Source organism: Phodopus roborovskii, unplaced genomic scaffold (genome assembly GCF_943737965.1).
Source record: "Phodopus roborovskii unplaced genomic scaffold, PHOROB, whole genome shotgun sequence".
NCBI lineage: Eukaryota > Metazoa > Chordata > Mammalia > Rodentia > Cricetidae > Phodopus > Phodopus roborovskii.
The window spans coordinates 11,368,542-11,392,370 of NW_026126636.1; the positions used below are offsets into that span (position 1 = coordinate 11,368,542).

Here is a 23,829-nt window from a genome sequence, read left to right on the forward strand (position 1 = left end):
AGAATCTTGGGACTTCAACCACCAAATGTCCGAGCATTCAGTGTTTTGTTTTAAAAAAACAAAAGCCTAGAACCTTGGTGGGGTAGGTGTTTTTAGGCAGGGTCCCCAGTAACCTAGACTGGTTATGTAGTAAAGGATGGCTTTGAACTTCTTACCCTCCCGCTTCTGCCTCTGGGATCTAGGATTATAGGTATATACCACTATGTCCAGATAGTTTATGAGGGCGTTGAGTCCAGGATCTAGTGAATACTAGCCATGCATTCCATCCTGCCCTCTTTCTTTCCTTTCTTGCTCTGGCTATGCAGCCCAGGTCTCCCAAGTACTAAGTGTACGCACCACAGTGCCTGGAATTTGCTATGTAGATCAGGCTGATCTGAAATTAGAGATCTGCCTGCCCCTGCCTCCAGAGTGCCAGGATTAAAGGTGTACACCATTACAACCTTTTTTTTTTTTTAAATATGGGATCCCAGCATATAAAAGCAGACTAAGCTAGAGTTGCTCTCTTGGGGCTGATAGTTCTGGTTTGTCACATGTTGAGCTTACTTAGTAGCTTGAAGAACTGCCACTTACAAACTTGGTTCCTCAGGACATGGCTTCAGCATTTGCAACAGTAAGGACTAATGTCACCTGTTTACCGTGACCCCAGCAGGGGCTTGGAGGAAAAGGGTCAAGACTATGATAAAGTGTCCTATTAGTGTCCCAGATGTGCTTGCTAGCTGTGTGAACTTGGTTTGAGACTCTCCTAGAAAACAGTATAAAAGTATATAAAGCTTGTACAACCTGAAAATATACCTCAGTGTCCTGACTCAGAAAAGGTCAGAAATGGGCTTTGTACATTGTGGAAGATGATACTTGTCCTAAGGAAAAGAGAGAATTCAGCTTATTTTAAACACAGTTTTCTGCAGAAGAACAAAGAACAAAACTCCAGTTTAGCAGATTTTGAGATGAGATTAGGCCTAGCGCACAGTCCGTGCCGATTCCAGCCATTTGTTCAGCTCTTTTTACACACTTGTGTGTGTCTGTTTCTGTTTAGTTAATTCATGATGCTGTTTTTAACTTCACTTTAAACAAGACAGGCATATACATACTTTTGGGGACCAGAAAATGGCCAAGATGAACATGAGTATTGGTTTTGGCTGTGTGAACTTAAATTAGTTTGTAAACATTTGAGTCCAACTGTTCTCTGTTAATGTTTGCTGGGTGTAGAAGTTGACTCTGTTCTAGCCTGGGACATTTTCCTTATCTCTTCCTTACCTTCAGTTCAGGCATATTAGATAAAGTAGAAACCACCTCCCCCACAGGAGCCTTTTAGAATAGGCAAATTATAGAATAATGCAAACGAATAGTGAGGAGTACTTAGAAATAATGTGCTGAAATGCTGTCGGGAATATATACGGCTTACTGCTTGTATTTTTCCTGTTTTTAAATTAACAGCACTGTCTGTGTCTTGTGCACTGTGCTCTGTCTTCTTGCCTTTTCAGAAACACAAATGTATTCACTTTCTTTTTGTCAGATAGGGCCTCACTCTGGAACCCAAGTTACCCTTGAACTTGGAGTCCTTTTGGCTCCTCAGCTCCCAAATGCTGGAATTAAGAATCCCATCCCCCTACCCACCCCCATCCTGGAACTCACTCTGTAGACTAGGCTGGCCTCAAGCTCACAGAGATCCACCTGCCTCTGCCTCCCGGGTGCTGGGGTTAAAGATATGCGCCACCAACACCTGGCAAGTATCTTTTTTCAAAAAGAACTTTCCTGTGAGGAAATTAACAAGCAAAAAATTCTACTAGATTATACATGATCTTGTTTGTTTGTTTTAAAAACAATGCTAGCATCCTACACCTTCATGGAGCCAGGGAACTTGGTACATCGTGTGGTACCAAACAGATCCAAAGCATTTCTCCAACTCAGTTCACATACTTCATCCATAGAATTCCCTTTGTGTTAAAGCTCAGATATGACAGCTCCAGTGATTTCCAAGCTTCATCGCATATTAGAGTCACTTTTGGAGATGCATTAAAAATTGATGCTGAACAAATCTGTGGGGAGCCACGGTTTTCCCTTGTTGTGATGTGTGTGAGATAGAAAGGGACTGGGGGGGGGGGGGAGAAGCTATTCGTGTCGTGCACCAGCGTGCTCACATGGAGGTCAGGGGACTTTTTGTTCTGAAATTTAGACTTTAATGGCTGAATCATCTCTCCAGCCCAAGACAACAACTTTGGTAGTCATTTCTCTCTTTTGTTTGTTAAGGCAAGATCTCTCTTGTTTTCTTCCATGCTATAAATTCCAGGCTACCTGGCCACTGAGCTTCTGCATGATTCTAGTATCTAATATCTAGTGTCCAGTCTCACCATAGGATTGCTGGGATTACAGGTTCATACCACTTTATTCAGCTTTATTTGAGACTTTTATACATGCGTATACTGTATTAGTATCATTTCTACTCTTCCCTTTCCCATTCCAACTCCTCCCATATCACCCGAGTACCCCTTGAATTAATGACCTCTTCTGTAATTATTTCTGGGTACATAAACTCAATCTCTCTCTCTCTCTCTCTCTCTCTCTCTCTCTCTCTCTCTCTCTCTCTCTCATAAGTGTTATACCTTTCAGCACAGGGATAGTTTCAGTGTTCCACAGAAAGGTAGAACTGTGTAGAGCAGACTGATCTGCTGACTTCTGGGTCCTGTGATTAAAGTTCTGTGCCTCTGTGTTTTCTTATACAACCAGCAAGCAAACCAGCTTCCCGAGAGTTTAACTGTGCCTCCGAATAGTTTTGCCCCTTCGCTGACTGAGCACAGGGAGCACATCTTCAGAGATAACATGGCTGGCCACCCAGGAGTCACACTCCTCACCTCCTACCCTTGATTTTCCTTCCCAGCCCTCCTCCTGTGACCAGCTTTACCTAGGAAGTCCCCTTTTCTTTTTTTCCTTTTTGTTTTGTTTGTTTTTAGAGGGTTTCTCTGTGTTTAGCCTGTCCTGGAATTCACTCTGTAGACAGAACTTAAAGATCTGCCTGTCTCTGTCTCTTAAGTGCTAGGATTAAAGGTGTACCCCACCACTATCTGGAGTCTATCTCTGTCTGTCTGTCTTTTTTTTTTTTTTTTAAGATCTATTTTCTGAATATGAGTGTTTTGGACTATATACACACATATCATGGGCATGCTTGGTACTGAAGACTTCATCAGATTCCCTAGAACTGGAGTTACGGATGGTTGTGAACCACCACGTGGGTGCTAAGGAACCCAACTCAGGTCCTCCGCTAGGGCAACAAGTGCTCTTAATCACTGAATCGATCTCTAACACCCCCACCCCCTTTTTTAAAAAAGCAGAGCAAGCAGCTTTATTAGGGAAAATGGGGGGGGGGGTTGAATACTCTCTTTCTGGCTTTTGAGTCAGGATGTAGCTGGGCTGGACTCAGTATGTGGCCCAGGATGACCTTGAACTTTTGACCATCTGTGTCCACTGTAAGAGTTGGCATGAGCCTCCACATCCGGCTTGGTAAATCCGTTATGATACCAATACTGAGAATGCAGGAATAAATATAAACTCTTGTTTTTTCCCTCACTATACTCTTGACACCTCAGTTTTAACATCAGAAATGTAGAACACCTCCCCTACACCCACCCACCCACCCATCAGGCAAGCAGTCTGTTCTGCAGCAGACCTAATCAGGTCTCTCAGATTTGATGCAGCCCTGATACTGTATCCCCAGGTAGGGCGCCACCCATTGAGAGTCTTCCCTGCTCCCCATGTAAGTACTCTGACTGTATATCCGTTTCCACAGCCCTCTCTTGGTTTCGGTTAATTTACTATATTGGTCCACAAAGCTCAGGGAGACACTGTTGATGTTATAAAGGATACAGATGAGATGGAGAGGGTTGGGTAAGTTGGGAAGAATGCAGAATGGCCATGCAGCTAACCCCTTGAGCTTCGATGTTTTTAGTTACATGAAGCTGGCTGAGCCCTCTTCTTTGCTTTTATGGGGCTTCAATAGATAGGCATGATTAATTAGATCATTGGCTGTTTGTGTCCAGCTCTGTAGAGGCTGGAACTACAGATCTCAGTCTAATCCTGCCCTGGTTTTCCCTGTGAACTGCCTCTATCATACAGAAGAACATTCATTTACTGTGAAGATTCCAAAGATTTTAATAGTGTGCCAGAGACAGGAATAAAGTTAGGCACACGTTTTATAATATAACAGGCAGGTAACCCAGAGAGATCTGGTGAATCAGGGAGAGCAGCTCCTCAGCTTCTGATTTGTCTGTGTATTTTAGTCTTATACTTGGATCAGATCGCCTGGCTAGAATTCTGAAGCTGCCTGGTTGCAGCTGCTGAGGATAAAGTTTAAGGAAGTGCTTTTGCTGAACCAGCCCCGTTCATTGATCATGGGAATCTGATTCTGTCCTCTGAATAATTTGACTTAGAAATGTTGTTGCTTTAAGACCAGTTTGTAGAATTTGGCTGCCCTCAAAGCTTGAGAATTGTGTTGAGGGTGGAAAAAAGATGGTGCTGTGCGGAGTGTGGGCTGGCTGTGGTGGTAAGAGCATCATCACAGTTCTGTCCCCAGCCCCAACTCTGACCAGGACTCAGGAAACTCAGTCTTTTTAAAAACCCAGAGTATACATTTCAGAGGGGTGTGAGTGCATGTGTGTGTTTATGTATGTATACATGAATGTAGTTAGGTTCCCTAGCTGTAAGAACCTTTCCCTCTCACAGAAGGGAGGAGGGGTCAGATCTGTAGCCTGTATGGGAGGCAGCAGCCAGCAGGGCTCTGTGCTGTCTGCCAAACTCTTTTTCTCTTTTTCTGTAAACCCATGGTTTTCCACATAACAAACCAGATACTATCATTTCAGCTCTTTCTGGGTTGAAAGGGGGGAGAACTATAGTTGTCATGTTCAAGTAGAATTTTCTTGCAGATGAGATGATTATTTCATGAGAATATGGTAATTTGTTGATATGATAAAGAGTTTATGTGGCAATATTACCAACAGAAATAGAGGACTGATGATAAGACTCGGTTGGTTATTTGCCTAGTGTACATGAAGCCCTTGATTAGCATCCCAGTAACTGTGGAGTGGGTTATGGTTATCTTCAAGCCAGTTTGAGACCCTGTCTCAAAAAAAAAAAAATAAAGTAACATTAAGGGGAACGGGCATAATTTAGATTTTTTTTTTATTTTAGGGTCCCCCCAGGAATTGTTTTCACGTAGCCTGAGTGTATGTTGTACCATGTGCATGTGTGCTGAAGTCAGGAGAGAGGATTGGAACCCCTAGAACTGGGGTCACAGTGATAGTGAGCAGCCATGTGGGTGCTGAGAACTGAACCCAGGGCCTCTGCAGGATCAGCCAGTGCTCTCCACTGCTGAGCCCTCTCTCCGGCCACTGCATTTGTGTACTACAGTACACTGACTTTGCATTGTAGGTAAGTGCTGGGTTGTCTCTTGATTCTGAAAAGTGACATAAAAATGGCCCTGGCTCTGCAGGTGTAACAGGGGCCACCCAGTGGGGCCTTTCGTTTGTACCATCCTGGGGACTGTCAGCATATTGCTTTTGATCTATCTTCTAAGCACTCATGGGGCTGGAGAGATGACTGTGGTTAAGAGCACTGGCTGCTGTTCCAGAGGACCTGGGTTCAATTCCCAGCACCCACGTGGCAACTGTCTAACTCCAGTTCCAGGGGATTTAATAACTTCACACCAATGCATATAAAATAAAATAAAAAAGAAATGACTTTAAGAAAAAAAAATACTCGTGATAAGCAGGTGAATAGAATTTAAGGTATTATTTAAGGTTCCCATATAATTCTGATTCCCAGAAACATGGTACCCTTGGTATCTGTCAGTTCCCAAAGATGATCACATCTACGTAGTCAGATACTTGCCTCCATGTCTTTAAAAGTCAGTAGACTTGAGGTTCTGCATGCTCGTCTAGATTTCACATGTGAGGAGACTGCACGGGTAAGGACCTGAGCCATATGGACCATACTTCTGTCTTTTCATCTCCAGTTTCTCTCTATTCCAAAGGAAAGGCGAAAACTAGAATCTGCCTGTTATATGAAAATGAAAGCATTGGGCTTTTAAAAAAGGTTTTGTTTAATTAAGTTCAATAGACCAGAGAATAGTGTTCGCCTTTTTGTTTCTTTTCATTGACTGGTTTTTTTTTTTTTTCATCGTCAATTTCCATACATATACATAATATATTTTGGTCATTTTTATCCCATTACCAAGTTCCATTCATTTCCCAACTCCTGTTTCAACCCCTTCTTCATTAGTAAGTCCCCTCACCCTTTCCTGTCTTATTTAATTTGGGTTGTTTGCATGAGCACAGGTAGGAGATTATTTACTGGAGCATGCCCTACACTACTGAAGAAAATGATTCCCTCTATCACACCAACTGAGAGTTGCCAATAGTTCCTTAGACAAGGATGGTATGATAAGCCCCTTCTGATTTTCTTTTAGTTTTTATTGCATGTGTGTGGTGTTTTTTACCTGTGTGTGTGTCTGTGTACCATGTGCATGTGTGCCTGGGCTCATTGGAGGGCAGAAGAGAGCATCAGATCCCCTGCACTGGAGTTACAGACCATTTTGAATTGCTGAATGGGTTCTAGGAAGAATAGGTCCTCTAGAAGAATAGCAAATGTCCGTGATCACAGCCGCCTCTCCAGCCTGGAGACTTTGGGGATGCTGTTTGCTTGAGAAAGCGTCTCACTGTAACTGTGCTGCCTGAACTTGCTTTGTAGACCAACCTGGGTCTTGAAGACCAGCAGTCCTCCTGCCTCTACCTCCCGAGGGCTGGGGTTTCTATTTCTACCACTTTGTTGTTATTTTGATGGTGTTGAGGATTGAACCCATGGCCTCTCGTGCTAGGCAGATATTCTAGCACTGAGCTACAGCATTGTTTAGAGACAGGGTCTAAGTTGTCCAAGCAAGCCTTAGTCTCCTGAGTTCTGGGTTATATAGATGTGCACTGTGACACCCATTTGTGCTTCCTGCTTGCTTTATTTTCTTTCCTTTAAGGGACAGGGAATGTGCCTCCTACATAAACCTCTTCCCTCTGCTCACTTTCCTCAAGCTCAGTAACAGACATTTTACTGGCACCTCTGAAACACTCACAAACCAAGGTGGAAGAGGGTTAGGAGATGCCTTTTCGTTGTGATGCTTAGCCTGTGTCTCCTTTATTTTCCCAACTGGAATGAAGGAAAATGACAGTAGCAAGTGCTGTGCTTTTCAAGAGCAGTGGTCCACAAAATGACCGCTTCTCCCTAGCTGTAATTGGTGGCATTTGGGGGGTTTTGCATATTCTCATATTTGAACACTGTAGTTTTGGCTAAGGATAGAAGTAAGAATTCTGTGTCTTGTGGGTCATTCTAGACCAGAGTATAGGAGCATGTGTTACTTCCTGTGTGTAGGTGTTTGTTGGAGAATATGCCTCCAGGCACAGCCCCCTGAGGTGTAGCGACCCATATACTGTTGGGTCACAGTGGCACCTCTTGTACTGGCTTGAGAATGGCTTCGTGCTCTGTGTATTGCATAAAAAGTGTCCTCCCCTTTCTAGAGGAGATGCTGTAGAGATGTTTAGAGTTGGTGCTGCACATCTCACAGACAAGTCTAGGTGCCCACCAGGTAACAAGGTCTGCAGAGCACACAGGTGTTTGCATATTTTTTACCACAGCACACACTTGTGCTAAAAAGTTGAAAGTGACTCCTCAAGTACCCTCCTCTCAAACGTGACTCCTAGCACTAAAGGTTAAGCCTTTAGGCTCTTGTGTTTTTTTGGTTTTCCTAGTATCAGTAGTTCCACAGAATTCAATTATATAAGGAGTTACTGTTTTTTTTTTTTAAAGCTTTTAGTCTTTAAATTTTTTGAGACAGGTTATATAGCCAAGGGTGTGGCCAGGACCCTGTAACAGTCTATTGTTGCCTTAACCTCCTGAGTGCTGGGATGACACGAGGGAGCCACTACAGCAGCTTGGGTCTGTTTTATTTATTTTTTTATATTTAGTTTATGTGCATGAATGTTCACCATATGAATGCTGTGGAGTTATCATGTGCATGAATGTTCACCATATGACTGCTGTGGAGTTATCAGTGGTTGTAAGCCACTGTGTAGGTGCTGAGAATCAAACTGGTCCCTACAAAAGTAGGAAGTACTTTTAAGCACTGACTCATCACCCCAGCCCCTGGGTTAGTGTTAAAGATGTGTTTTTCCTGTTTTCAGTCTCCACTTTTGAAAGGTGCTAGAAAATCACTAGAGTGCATATTTGATTTTGTTCCTTAGTTTCCCATTAAGACTATGTAATTCAGCCAGGCTTGACGGGGCACACTTTTGATCCCAGCACACCTGAGGCAGAGGCGGGCGGATGCTTGTGTGCGGTCCACAGAGGGAGTTCCAGGACAGCCAGCACTACACAGAGAAACCCTGTCTCTTTAAGAAAGGGAAGAAGGAAGGAAGAATTTGTTTCTCACCAAATGGAAGTTCCCAGGATGGACATGGTGAGGCCCTGGACTCACCTTCTTGCTCTCTCTCTGCTCTTTATGTTCTTTTGATCATTAAGTTTAGTGGCTCTGCTAATTGTTTTTAGCCACCTCTTTGAAAAGTTGAACGTGTATGTGGCCAGGCACTTAAAGTTATTTCCTCTAAACTAGTGTTTGAGACATCCTTAGATTTATAACAGCTTTGTTTACTGTGTAATTCGGTCCAATGAGGAACGAGTAGAGCTGCATTATCCAGACATCAAGCTGAGGGCGCAGTTACACCGAGGAACTATTAGGGTCTAACAAGTACAAGTTATCAGGGGTTTGACCATTAACTACTTCCATGCCGCCTGATTTTTAAGTTTTGATAATATTTTTGGCTGTGAATATAATTTGAAGTTTAAATTACCGGCCTTGGTTTCTAATGAGTCCCTGTCTCAAAACAGCAGCAAAACTACATACATATCATATCAGCCTTCTGCAGCTAAGGTCACCCTGCAGCTAAGGTCATCCTGCAGCTAAGGTCACCCTGCAGCTAAGGTCACCCTGCAGCTAAGGTCATCCTGCAGCTAAGGTCACCCTGCAGCTAAGGGTCAAACAGGTGATGCATTTTTTTGCTTCAGATTTGAGCCAGTGTTTTGTTGTTCCATTGTCCTCCCTGAGGTTTCTGGGAAAGGATGTGTCATTAGACCCAACTGTACAGATAACCGAGTCACAGAGTGCCAGTATTATGCAGTGGCCACGCAAAGGAGGACGCTCTTGCTAAGCATGTTTCAAGATAGATTAGTTTGAGACCTTGTGACCCCAGTCCCTGGGGTGAGGACCTTTGACTTCTTGGAGCTTCATCAGCCACCATTTCCCAGCTCTGTCACTCTCTTGTCACAGATGAAAGCAAAATGTGTACACTACAGACCCCATGCCAAGCTGGTTGGTTTTTGTGTAGCTCTTTCCTGTTCTGTGTCAGAGGGAGGTAAGTACCCTTGAGATATTTACAGGCAGCCGCACAGAGAAGTGGATGGGGAGGTGTTTCTCTCGGGCTTCTGCAGCATGACATGGTCGGGCAGCTGGTCACACGTCGTCACACGCAGTCACACGTCACGTCGTTCTTTAGGTACTACATCTCGGATTTCTGTGGAAGCTTTAGTTTTCTGAATTGTCATGGAAAATGTTTAGAAGTGACCTATGACTCCTGAGGTTGTCATCATGGTGGACAGCAGTTCTCTCTCTCTCTCTCTCCCCCCCCCCCCACAGAACAGAACGGGGAATTACTGAGCCCCGTGGTTCACACTTGTAAGAGGCAGGGACAGGAGGAACGTGGAGTTCAAGGCTTGCCTGTGAGGTCCTGTGTCAGAGTAAAAAGCAGAGGCAGGAGGTTTATGCCAAGCTGGAACAATAAAAGGAAAGGGGGACGGGAGAGAACTGGGGGCCAGGGTTAGAAGAGAGCTGGCTTGGACTTCCCCAGGGAGGGAGGGTCTGGGGCGTGGCTCCACAGTGGACTTCCCCAGGGAGGGCGGGTCTGGGGCGTGGCTCCGCAGTGGACTTCCCCAGGGAGGGCGGGTCTGGGGCGTGGCTCCGCAGTGGACTTCCCCAGGAGGGAGGGTCTGCAGTTGAGCCTTGCTTGGCATGTACCAAATACTTGGGTCCACCCCTAGCACCACACAAAACCAAGCACCATGATATGATGCCTTGGCTTTAAAGCAGTGGTTTTCAACCTTCTGAGTGCTGTGACCCTTAGTACAGTTTCTCATGCTATAAATTATTTTCATTGCTACTTCATAACTATCATTTTGCTGGTGTTACAAACAGTGATATCTGTGTTTTCTGATGTCTTAAGTAACCCCTGTGAAAGGTCATTTGACACCCCCTCCCAAGGGTCAGGAGCCGCAGGTTTAAAAAGTTTAAATATCTGAATTCTTGACACTTCCGTGAAGCACACCGAAGCATGAAGTTTATAGAAATTCCAGCTTCCTGCCAGACATAAAAGAAATGGTCTGCTTGCTATTTTAGATAGTCTCTGAAGACGATTTGCTTGGGTGAAGACTTGGCATTTTAGTGTGCAAGGAAGACAGTTACATTTTAGTGTGCAAAGAAATGTCGGTGCCACAGAACAGTAGATGCCAGAGGCCCATGTGTGCAGAGGTAAACGGGGCAGTGTATTTTACTTCAGCTGAAATGTTACCAAAGACTTTGTGTCAGACTGATAACAGCTTATTAATGACTGAAATTGTTAAAAACTTTTGAGTCCCTTATAGTGCCTCTCCTCAGCTCTGCACTTGCCTCCTGTCCTAGCTAGTGAAAGACTCTGTATTAGCCACACAGTGATGGTGCACGTCTTCAACCCCAGCATTGGGAGGCAGATTTCTGGGTTCAGGAACAGCATGGTCTGCAGAGTGAGTTCCAGGACAGCCAGGGCTGCACAGAGAAACCCTGTCTCTAAAAACCAACCAGAAGGGGGGGGGAGAGAGAGAGAGAGAGAGAGAGAGAGACTGACTCACCAACCGACCGACGGCATTATTTTAAGTGGCTACGAGGCTGACCTTTTTATCTGCTGAGGAAGCTGTTTTTTGTAGAGTCCACTTCCTGTGTCTAACATGCTCTACGGAGATCACCTGTCTAGACGGCTGGCTTTCGAGAGCTTTGCATGTCCTTTGTAGCACCCTAGTACTCATTCCTCGACAGGTATTACAGATGGAGGAACCCAGCGCGACCCTGGAAACTTTACAGGGCAGCTGTCATCAGAGGAACTTGAGAATTTGATGACAATAAAAACAGCACAAAGGAATATCATACATACTGTCTGAGGCCACTATTGCTGTGATGAAACACCATGACCAAAAGCACCTTGGGGTAGAAAAGGGTTATTTCACTTCCACCATCCATATTCCATATACAAACAGTTCGTTGTCCAAAGCAGTGAGGGCGAAGGTTTCGAAGGCAGGGACCTGGAGACGGGCTGATGGAGGCTGTGGAGGAGTGCTGCTTACTGGCTTGTTCAACCGCATTCGTTCCCCATGCTGGGCCAGAAACGGACTTAAAGCCACATCTCAGGGATACATTTTTCTCAATTGAAGTGTCCTTCTTTGGGGTAACTCTAGCTTGTGTCAAGTTGACATAAAACTAGCCAGCACACATACTTTAATCCAGATGTAACTATTAACATTTTTTTCATCTGCAGTTGGTTTGTTTTGTTTTGAAAGGTTCTCACAAGACCCATGTTGGCCCAGAACGGGCTTTGGCTGTGACGTCGCACCTCCCAGGTGTTGATTACAGACAGGCACTACCTGCTTCCAGTTCTGTGGGCTGAGGGCCAAGCCCAGGCTTTCCTTCAGGCTAGGCAAGCGCTCTTCTAACTGAGCCTCAGCCCTACTCCCCCATTGACATTCTTATTCTTTCTCAGACACAGTTTTTTCTGAACATTTATTTTCATTTTGGCTCTTCCCTTCATACTTCAGTATGACTTCTCTAAAAGTAAAGATATTTTTATCTCAGTGTAGCCATCCACTTCATAAGTAAGCATTTTTTCTTATTTACTCTTGCTTGTCAAGTGTTCTGTCATTGGTCTTTATTCACTCACCTCAGTTAATTTTATTGTGTAAAAAAAAACACGTCATGTAACACAAAATTAGCCATTTTTAGTACAGTTTCCTAAGTGTTAAAATGTCTATTTTACCATTGCCACCACCCATGCCCGTGGCTTCATTCTTTGTGTGAATGAATGCAGGGTCTCTGTTCACTCTCCCCTCAGCTGTGGCAACCAGCATTATACTTTTGTTCTGAAGCTCTTAAGAGAGAAATAGTCTACTGCCATAAGTGGTTTTCAGAATTGACTGTGTGAATTGAGTATGTGTACATGTAGATGTGCTTATGTGCTTGCAGGCTGCGGTGTGCGTGTGATGGACATGTATGTACATGTTCTTTGACAGGCATGGTGGCCAGCTGTCATCGGGTTCTTTTGCACTAGGTTTTTTTTTTGCATTTAGTAGTTTTAGGTCTTTGGTTCATTTAAAGTTGCTTTTTGTTTATTTGGTTGGTTGGTTCTTTTGTTTTGTTTTTTTAAGACAGGTTTAGTATTGGATACCCTGGAACTCACTCTGTGAACCGAGCTGCCCTTGGATTCACAGGTTTGCCTGCCTCTTAAGGGACTAAAAGTATGAACCACCACACCCTGCTAGAGTTAGTTTTTGTTGTTGTTGAATGGAACTTAGTGCCCATGTGCTAGATAAGAACCCTCACACCCGAGTCTCATTCCAGCTCTAGGGTTAGCCTCTGTATGTGATGTGGATAAAGACCACCTCTGTCCTTTCCCGTGTGAAGATGCCCTTTCCCAAGCTCCAGCATTACACAGTTTATTCTTTCGGGCACTGGCTGCTCTTCCAGAGGACCCAGGTTCCATTCCCAGCACCCACGTGGCAGCTCACAGCTGTCTGTAACTCCAGTTCCAGGGGATCTGACACCTTCTCACCAATGCACATAGAATGAATTAATTAATTAATTAACTAATTAATTAATTAAGTCTGTCCTTTCCCCCAAGGAATGGTCTCAATAGCCTTGTTAAGTCATTTAGCCAGCCAGACATGGTGGCAGAGGCAGGAGGATCTCTATGAGGTTGAAGCCAGCATGGTTTTCATAGTGAGTTCCAGGGCTACACAAGTGAGACCTTGTGTCAAACCATGCCCGCCTCTCATCACACACAGTCATTTGGTGCTATATATGATGATTTAGCTGTGAACTTACTGTTGCTTTATAGTAAATTTTGAAAGCAGTGTTGTGAGTCTTCCAGAAAGCTTTGTTCTTTCCTTCCTCCTCCTTGTCTGTGTTTCCCCTTCCTTCTGTGTAGCCAAAGCTACTCCTAAACTACTGAGCTTTCCCTGCCTCCTCAGTCTCTTACGAGTGTCCATGCCACACTGGTGATGTGAATTTTGGTTACCTGGTGAAGGTGTTGTTTGCCTTTTCCACTATAATTGCTGTTGAGCGCTTTTCTTTTCCTGATAATTAATAGGCAGTCTTAGGAGATACTTGAGTTATCTGTCAACATTCTGCCCCTCAAGATTTTCCCTACATTTAACCTTCCATCATGACTCTCATCTGATCCAATTGTATGGGCTTCATTTCTTTTCTTTTCTTTTTTTTTTTTTTTTTTTTTTTTTTTTTTTTTCTTTTTTCAGTAAGCTGTAATCTATTACTCTACAATTTCTTTGGTTCACAGATTATCCTAGACCTTACTTGTGGGAATCCCTTTAGAATGACCCCATTGCCCTTGTGAAATGCTCCATTATTTCTACTTGTACATGACATTTCTGACTCAGCCAGACATGGTGGGTGGCACATGCCTTTAATGCCAGCACTTGGGAGACAGAGACAGGTGGATCTGAGTTCAAGTACAAGACAACCAGAGCTACATGCAAAACCTGTCTCAAAACAAAACAAAGAAGACATTTCTTGTGCCCATCCTGCCTTGGAGTTAGCCACATTTCCTCCAGAGCCCTCAGTTGTCACCATTTTACACTCTCCTTATTTATATCTTCCTGCCTTGATAGTAGCCTTTTCATTATTACATTGTCATTTTGTATGGTGTGTGTGTGCACCCTGTCCTGCACAGGCATGCATGTGTCATAGCATGTGTGTGGAAGTCAGAGGACAGCTTTGGGGAATTTGTTTTTTCCTTTCTTGTTGGGATCCAGGAATTGAACTCGGGTTGTCAGGCTTACACAGCAAACACCTTTACCCTCTGGAACAGTCTCAGCAACTCTGATGTCAGCCTTAATCGCTCACCCAGCACACGGCTTGGTACACCAGGTTTACTAAGTATTTTGGGGGTTAAAAAAATACTTTTATTGTAATTCAGTGGTTAAAATAGAGTTTGGATGCTGATGTTTTTTCTCCCCCTCCCCCCCCTCTAGGTAGACATGTTGGCTATTAGGCGATGAGAAATTGTAAGAACACTATGGGACCTGACACTTGTGCGGCTTGGGCAGCTGGCCTCCACTGGCACTGCTAAGAAGCCCTCTCAACTCCACTGCACAACACTAATCTGATCTTGGAAGTAGCTGATTGTGGCAGGATGTTTCGAAGATGATGATGGCAAGAAAGCAAGATGTTCGAATCCCCACCTACAACATCAGCGTGGTGGGATTGTCTGGGACTGAGAAGGAGAAAGGCCAGTGTGGCATTGGGAAGTCTTGTCTGTGTAACCGCTTTGTGCGCCCAAGTGCAGATGATTTTCACCTGGACCACACTTCTGTCCTCAGCACCAGTGACTTTGGTGGGCGGGTGGTCAATAATGACCACTTTCTGTACTGGGGAGAAGTTAGCCGCTCCCTGGAGGACTGTGTGGAGTGTAAGGTGCACATTGTGGAGCAGACCGAGTTCATTGACGATCAGACTTTTCAACCTCATCGGAGCACGGCGCTGCAGCCCTACATCAAGAGAGCTGCCGCCACCAAGCTCGCATCAGCTGAAAAACTCATGTATTTTTGCACTGACCAGCTGGGGCTGGAGCAGGACTTTGAGCAGAAACAGATGCCAGATGGAAAGCTGCTGGTCGACGGTTTCCTTCTGGGCATCGATGTTAGCAGGGGCATGAACAGGAACTTCGATGACCAGCTCAAGTTTGTTTCTAATCTCTACAATCAGCTTGCAAAAACAAAAAAGCCCATAGTGGTAGTCCTGACTAAGTGTGATGAGGGTGTTGAGCGGTACATTAGAGATGCACATACTTTTGCCTTAAGCAAAAAGAACCTCCAGGTTGTAGAGACCTCAGCAAGATCCAATGTGAATGTGGACTTGGCGTTCAGTACTTTAGTGCAGCTCATTGATAAGAGTCGAGGGAAGACAAAAATCATTCCTTACTTTGAAGCTCTCAAGCAGCAGAGTCAGCAAATAGCTACAGCAAAGGACAAGTATGAGTGGTTGGTGAGCCGCATTGTGAAAAACCACAATGAGAATTGGCTGAATGTCAGCCGAAAGATGCAGGCCTCCCCTGAGTACCAGGACTATGTCTACCTGGAGGGGACACAAAAGGCCAAGAAGCTCTTCCTGCAGCACATCCACCGCCTCAAGCATGAGCACATTGAGCGCCGGAGAAAGCTTTACCTGGCAGCCCTGCCGCTGGCTTTTGAGGCCCTCATACCTAATCTAGATGAAGTAGACCACCTGAGCTGCATTAAAGCCAAAAAACTCTTAGAGACCAAGCCAGAGTTCTTAAAGTGGTTTGTTGTACTTGAAGAGACACCATGGGATGCCACCAGCCACATTGACAACATGGAAAACGAGCGGATTCCCTTTGATTTGATGGATACTGTCCCTGCCGAGCAGCTGTATGAGACCCACTTGGAGAAGCTGAGGAATGAGAGGAAGAGAGCTGAGATGCGAAAGGCATTCAAAGAAAACCTTGAGACCTCTCCTTTCATTACTCCCGGGAAACCTTGGGAAGAGGCTCGTAGTTTCATTATGAATGAAGACTTTTACCAGTGGCTGGAGGAGTCTGTGTACATGGACATCTATGGCAGGCACCAAAAGCAGATCATAGACCGAGCAAAGGAAGAGTTCCAGGAGTTGCTTTTGGAGTACTCAGAATTGTTTTATGAGCTGGAGCTGGATGCCAAACCCAGCAAGGAAAAGATGGGTGTCATCCAGGATGTTCTGGGGGAAGAGCAGCGATTTAAAGCATTGCAGAAGCTCCAAGCAGAGCGTGATGCCCTCATTCTGAAGCACATTCATTTTGTGTACCATCCCACGAAGGAGACATGCCCAAGCTGCCCCGCTTGTGTAGATGCTAAGATAGAGCACTTGATTAGTTCTCGCTTTATCCGACCATCTGATAGGAATCAGAAGAACTCTTTGTCTGACCCCAATATTGATAGGATCAATTTGGTTATCTTAGGCAAAGATGGCCTTGCCCGAGAGTTAGCCAATGAAATTAGAGCTCTTTGTACAAATGATGACAAATACGTGATAGATGGTAAAATGTATGAGCTGTCCCTGAGGCCAATAGAGGGGAATGTCAGGCTTCCTGTGAACTCTTTCCAGACACCAACCTTCCAACCCCATGGCTGCCTCTGCCTTTACAATTCAAAGGAGTCACTGTCTTATGTGGTGGAGAGCATAGAGAAGAGCAGAGAGTCCACACTGGGCAGGCGGGATAATCACTTAGTTCACCTCCCCTTGACCTTAATTTTAGTTAACAAGAGAGGGGACACAAGTGGAGAGACTCTGCACAGTTTAATACAACAAGGCCAGCAGATTGCTAGCAAACTACAGTGTGTCTTTCTTGACCCTGCTTCTGCTGGCATTGGTTATGGGCGCAACATTAATGAGAAGCAGATCAGTCAAGTTCTAAAGGGACTCCTGGATTCTAAGCGCAACTTAAACCTGGTCAGCTCCACTGCTAGTATCAAAGACTTGGCTGACGTGGACCTTCGAATTGTCATGTGTCTGATGTGTGGTGATCCCTTTAGTGCAGATGACATACTCTCTCCTGTCCTGCAGTCCCAAACCTGTAAGTCTTCCCACTGTGGGAGCAGCAACTCTGTCTTACTTGAACTTCCAATTGGACTACACAAGAAGCGCATTGAGCTGACAATTCTTTCATACCATTCCTCGTTCAGCATCCGAAAGAGCCGGTTGGTTCATGGGTACATTGTTTTTTACTCAGCCAAGCGCAAGGCCTCCTTGGCAATGTTGCGTGCCTTTCTTTGTGAAGTGCAGGATATCATCCCCATCCAGCTTGTTGCACTCACTGATGGCGCCATAGATGTCCTGGACAATGACTTAAGTCGCGAGCAGCTGACGGAGGGGGAGGAAATTGCACAAGAAATTGATGGGAGATTCACAAGCATCCCTTGTAGCCAACCCCAGCATAAACTTGAGGTCTTTCACCCCTTTTTTAAAGACGTGGTGGAGAAGAAGAACATAGTTGAGGCCACACACATGTACGACAACGTTGCCGAGGCCTGCAGCACCACGGAAGAAGTGTTCAACTCCCCGAGGGCTGGCTCACCACTCTGCAACTCAAACTTGCAGGACTCGGAAGAGGATGTGGAGCCTCCATCTTACCACCTGTTTCGGGAAGATGCGACAGTGCCCTCCCTGTCCAAAGACCATTCCAAGTTCTCTATGGAGCTGGAGGGAAATGACGGGCTGTCTTTCATAATGAGCAATTTTGAGAGTAAATTGAACAACAAAGTACCTCCACCAGTCAAACCAAAGCCTCCTGTCCATTTTGAGATCACAAAAGATCTGTCCTACTTAGACCAAGGCCATCGGGAGGGACAGAGGAAGTCTGTATCTTCTAGCCCCTGGCTGCCTCAGGACGGGTTTGATCCTTCTGACTACGCAGAGCCAATGGATGCTGTGGTCAAGCCAAGGAATGAGGAAGAAAACATATATTCTGTGCCCCACGACAGCACCCAGGGCAAGATCATCACCATTCGGAACATCAACAAAGCCCAGTCCAATGGCAGTGGCAATGGTTCTGACAGTGAAATGGACACCAGCTCTCTAGAGCGAGGCCGCAAGGTATCCGCCGTGAGTAAGCCTGTGCTGTACAGGACGAGATGCACCCGGCTGGGGCGGTTTGCTAGCTACCGCACTAGCTTCAGTGTGGGGAGTGATGATGAGCTGGGACCCATCCGGAAGAAAGAGGAGGATCAGGCATCCCAGGGTTATAAAGGAGACAATGCTGTCATCCCATATGAAACAGACGAGGACCCCAGGAGGAGGAACATCCTTCGAAGTCTAAGGAGGAACACCAAGGTAAGACCTCATTTAGGATGAGTCGGTAGTGGCTTGCACAGCGTCGTGGTGTGATTTGATTGATGACCACTATTCAAGGACAAGATGGTTTTAAAAAACACTGGATGTGAGAGCACATAAGCGGGAGAGTGCATTTATTCTTTGGCCTTGGGTAAGGGTCCGCCTGTGCATTGGATAGCTATCACTGGCAAGTCTCGTGTAATTATTAGCACCTTGGATAGGTATCCTAGATTTGCCTTTGCCTAGAACAGTAACTGCCCAGATGAGCAGGTAGGGTAGAGCTCTTCAACGTCTTGACAAGTGGTCAAGCCGGTGACATTACGGGTGTTCTTTCTTCCCTTGAAGATTGCAGATTTGCACCCCTTGGCCTGAACGTAAATCATCTGTGTGGCTCTCAATGCTGCTTTTCCATGCTGATCACAAAAGGGCGCTGCATTCTACATTCCTGAGGAGTGGACGGTTCCCTGCGCACACGCATCTGTGAAAGTGCTAAAATGGCAAAAAAAAGAAAAAAAATGTCAGCATGGAGTTTACTCATGTTTGAAAAATTGGATTTTACGTGTCCCTTACTTCGTCTGTCTGCAGTCACTTCTTCCATTAGTGTGTCTCTGAACTTCAGGGACCACGGGCACGACAGGGACAGGGATCAACAAGGGAAGGAAGAAGCTGCTAGTAGTGTTTTACATGCCAGTAGCAGATGAAATGCCTTTTCTTGCTGAAGGCTACAGCTTGGTGTTCGCAAGGCAGAGAGCTAGAGGTAGTGCCCTGTCCTCTCAGGTCTGGGCTTTGAGACAGAGAAAGTTCACCCAATCCCCCACCACCACCACCATTTATAGTAGGGAAGTACTGTTCAGAGAATGGCATCTTGCTGAGACTCTGATAGGGATGGCCAGCGTTGTACACAGGATGGTACTCATTCCACTCCCCGCCGGGAAACAGCAGAGATCAATCACAAGGTCCTTGGAGGGAGAAATGAATGCCTTAGAAGACATACCATATCAGAAGTATCTGGAGTATAATATGGAGTACTGAGAGGTAGCATAGAGGCCATTGTGGTAGCCCAGGGCCCTGGGAGCTGGAGGAACATGACACCATTGTAACCTTGGACATGTAGGGTGCCCCTTAGTCACTGCTGGCCAAGGTCCCACGCCTTCCTGTCTGCGCAGTGTCAGAAAGGTCAGAGCTGTGCTGTGTGGGCTTGGCCCCATCTCAGGCCACTGCCTTCTTCCCATTTGGTTTTTCCACAGCTTGTCTGTCTGCGCGGGGTCCATGTCTGCCTCTTGGATTTTGTTCTTCAAAACTTGGAGGGAAGACCCAGTGAAAATAGCTCTTATTTAGGAAGCTAACCAACCCCCCCCCCCTGTGTTTCCCCAAGCTCTCCTGTTTGATGATAATGAATCTGAGCATTTTGAAGGATTTGGCTTTCTTCCACCTCCAGTCCTGGTAAAAACTGTTGCTGGAACAGCTTATGTGAATGCTGACAAGTCTTATGATTTGTGGGGGTGTTTGCACACCTGGGAATTAGGAAGGTGGCATAATAGCACACTGAATTAAAAGTCTCTTTCTGACTCTGGCAATATTTGTAATGCTGCAAATGATGCTTTGAAAACACATTCCCAGACTGGGGATGTAGCTCAATTAATTGGTAGAGAGTGAACCAAGCCTTCGGGAAGTGCTGGGTTCCAGTCCCAGCACCAACCACATAAAACCAAGTGTGCCAGAGGTGGTCCTGTCTACAGAGTGAGTTCAGGGCAGCCAGGAAAATAAACAAACAAAAAACCCAAGGGTGGTGGTACCCGTCTATAATCCCAACAGTCAAGAGGTAAAGACAGGAGGATCCTACCAAACCTAAGGCCGACCTGGAACCTTTCCCAAAACAATCAAAATGAATAAGTTTTTAAAAGTTGTCAAACCAGACGTGATTTCTAGATCTCACTGTGGCAAAGGCTTTTACCCAGTAGAAACAGCTAGTTTCTGCATCTTGAGCTGTCTCCCTGCTGGGGACCAGACATGTCCTCAGCTACTGGATTAGCAGGCAAGAAGTACCAGCTTCCAGCTTGTCTTGAGTTATGCATGCCACGCCTCTCCAAATCAGACAAATGATTCCTCTGGCCCTAAAACCATGGCGTGCCAGCAGTCATTTTAGGAGTATCCTTAGGGGAGAATGGGTAGACACTGGCACTGTGTTTCCCTGACTTGGAGAGTGGTGTTTTGGAATGAGCAGGGCTGCTTTGTCATCCCTGCAGAGATGAAAGCCTTTGCCACAGAGCAAGGCTCCTGTTAGGACTACTGCTGTTGGGAATGCAGACTGACACTTGTTTTACTGGAAGAGCAAGATACCATCAGGGCAGAGAGTGCAAGCCACCCTCCATGGGGGATTTATCCTTTGATTTTTATTGGCATGACAAAGCAGTGCAGCATTTATTTGAAGTGGGGCATGGGGAAACATTGTGGATTTCAGCAAGTCATAGAGAACAACTCAGATCCTCCTTCAGGCCAGACAGCTGGGGAAGTGCTACTCCCCTTGTAGCCCAGGCCATAGCACCCACATAGGGCAGCCAGATCTACACAGTGGCTGTGAAGAGATGATCCATCTGCCAGGGAGGCCTGGGGGCAGAGCTCATGTCAGGCTAGCTCAGAGAGCTCAGTAGTAGCTTCTGAGGCTCATATCCCAATTCCCTGCTTTCTTATTTGAACCTTGAGCACATAATGTCCCTCCTCTGGTTCCTTCTGTAAAAGGGAGCATGGTCCTTAGAGGCCACAAGTTTGGACTGTTTTCACCATGGAACTAGACCTAGAAGAGGGATGGGTGGAGCTGGTGTGTGGCATAAGGTGACATGCCCTAGCAGCAAGTGGCCCTGGACCAGGGAGGAGACTTGCTGTGGGCCTCCTGACTACACCACTTCCTCCCTGGTGTAAGGTTACACACAGTGATTCAGATGCTTGCTCTGTGCTCGCCCCGGCAACCACCTTAAGGAAGAGAAGCTCTGCTCTGGGTACCAATGTGATGGGGAGAAAGAAAGAAAGAAAAAATTCTCAGTACCCTTGCTAATTTGCTAGATTAGTACCTTACTATAGAAGCAGAGTCAGAGAGAGGGACGCTTTCATCTCTCCTAATGAAAGTACAGACTGTAAAGCCAATGCTCCTCTTCGGGTCCTTTTCCCAACGGAACCATTCAGCAGCCCACCCTCAGTGGGAGCCTTCCGCACTCAACTGAATGAAATTGAAACTCCGAGATTGCACTTGGGCGACTGTGAATAGAGCTTTGTCTAAAGCTGCTGCTGCTCATGTCTCTGTCTCCCAAGGCTGTGCATTTGCAAAGATGAGATCGAGACGAGCAGCTCTTATTTTAAAGCCAAAAAGCAGGCCCCAGAGCCTTGCCCCACAATTGTGCTCTTGGGGCTCATTCAGTCTGCTGAAATTTGGTGTGTTTGACCACGATTTAAAGGCTAGACATTATTGGCTATTTACCCTTTTGTCAGATATGTTCTTATTCTTGTGTTTAATAAAAAGACAAAACAGTGATAAAGGAAATCTTTTACTTACTGTAGCTGCCACATGACAAGACAACCTATTGAAAATTGAACTGTTTGAATCACGCATTGTTTGGTCTATAAGGCACCAAGTAACCAGTTTGACAGTTTGTGTCCCCCCAGTGAATTGGCTTATTTCATTGGATTCAGTGAATTGGCTGGTTGTTGTGGCTTTGTGTGGACACAGCTCTCGTTTTGTGAGGCCTAAAACGGAGTTAAAGTTGCTAGTGTGAATGAAAACCAGCTGGGGAGTTGGACTGCCCACACCCCCTGGGAAGGACATTGGTTTTGACAGACAAGTAGAGTATGATAAGAGAGAGCTCTTTGTAACTTGATCAGAGAAACTCAGTGTGTGCTCCCAAGCTTAGTCCTACTGAGTGAGCTGTAGCACCAGGTACCTCTTCTAAAGAAGTACTTTGACTTCAGTATACAAGCACCTTCACCCTTTTAGGAAGGCAACATGTGGTTCAGTGCTGAGACATCGGTGAGCACCGGTGTCTAGGTGTCCGCGATGTGTTCCCTGGTGATAGGTTCTGGAGGTACTAGATACTGAGGGTTATTGAACAGAGACATCTAGGAAAGTTCCCTAAGGAATTGATAATGCAAAATTAACATGGATGAAGCACCAGACAGATAGTTGAATATGGAAAGTTCATGGGGAGAGCTTTCTCAGATGCTGTGTGGAATTTAGATTCAGGAGAGGAGACCAGAATCTTTTCATGTGGGTGCAGTCTGTAAAGTAATTGCCACAGAAATAGGAAAACAATGCCAGATCACGGAAAATATACTGGTGGGTTTATGTTTTCACTTGTATGATAACAGTCAGTTCAAGGCCAGCCTTAGCTCCATAATGACTTGTAGACTAGTCTGGCTCCATGAGACCTTGTCTCAGAAACAGGCAGGGGAACAATACCACGCCTGGCTTACCTCCGCTGAAATGCAGTGGGTGAGCCTCCGAGGCCAGTGTTCCAGCTGCCTCTCCCATGTGTAAGAAAGTCGCTGGTTCTCACTGTTCGTGTGCTCATGTTCAGACCAGTGTGTTCATTCAAACAGGGTCGAGCTTATTAGTCCATTTCTTTACGCTGTCCTTCCTAAGAACAGCATGGGCTGCTGTCTCTGCCTTCAGTGGCTAGTCAAGACTGAATTAGCCATTGGAACTTTTAACAAGTTGTTGTAAAGCCATGCCAGTGGATTTTCAGTTTATTGTGTTTTTTGAGGCTGTTTCTATGTAGCCCAGGCTGGTCTAAAACTCACAGTCCTCCTGCCTGAGATTCCTGAGTGCTAGAATTATGTATACAATCATGCTTTAGTTTATTTTAAGCCTAAAGAGCTTCTGTAGTGTGTTTTTGGCAATAAAAAAAAAAAAAAAATAGAACATCTTTTAACTGCTTTAGCTTGCACACACCTGCTCCTTGAATAAAACAGGGAGTCCAGATCTTCTTTTCAAAGGACAAAGAATTGTTGTGATGCTCCCTAAGCCAGCTGGTTCTCCTCTACCACTGGCTATACCAGATACTCTGCAGGGCCCAGGTCAGGTCAGCTCCAGCCAGTGTGTATGGGTTTCCAGGCAGGGCATTACCTACCTGTACCCAGATCCAGCAGCCTTTTCTACCCTGCCCGCAGCTGCCCTGGCCAGGAATTCAGTCTCAAGAGCTTCAGCTTGTCAGACTTCCTCATTCTGTGGTGTGATGTCACAGCCCACCTTCCCTTTCCTGTCATATAGGAGGGTTAGGTGGTGGGAAAGACAGGGCTTACTTTCCTTCCTGTTTGCCCTAAATCAAGGTGCTCTAACCTGATGAGTGTCGGGAGCATAAGTAACTTAATTGAAAGGGCCCCTTGAAGCTCTGTTGGAAACATGAGAGAATAATTGTTAATTAGAAAATCACAGGCTTGATGATGAATGCAACAAGGGGTGGAGGAGGCCTTGAGTGGTGCTGTTTGTTTGTTTGGTTTTCTTTCTCAAGACACGCTTTCACTGTATTGTCCAAGCTGGCTTCAGACTTGGCCAATCCTACCTCTGTCTCCCAAGTGCGAGGATTGCAGGTGTGAACTAGTATACATAGCTTGTTTTA

The 23,829-nt window shown here is 45.5% G+C and overlaps 2 protein-coding genes across 2 annotated transcripts in view; one reads left to right on the forward strand and one right to left on the reverse strand.

The window, feature by feature from the left end:
• Positions 1-23,829, reverse strand: part of Bbc3 (BCL2 binding component 3) — a 256,886-nt gene that overhangs the window by 28,918 nt on the left and 204,139 nt on the right. The gene's annotated exons all lie outside the window — the stretch shown is intronic.
• Positions 14,422-23,829, forward strand: part of Arhgap35 (Rho GTPase activating protein 35) — a 56,251-nt gene continuing 46,843 nt past the window's right edge. Inside the window, exon 1 of the mRNA XM_051206922.1 lies at positions 14,422-18,223. Coding sequence (XP_051062879.1) covers positions 14,543-18,223 — 3,681 coding nt within the window. The 5' untranslated portion in view covers positions 14,422-14,542. The remainder of the gene's footprint in view (positions 18,224-23,829) is intronic.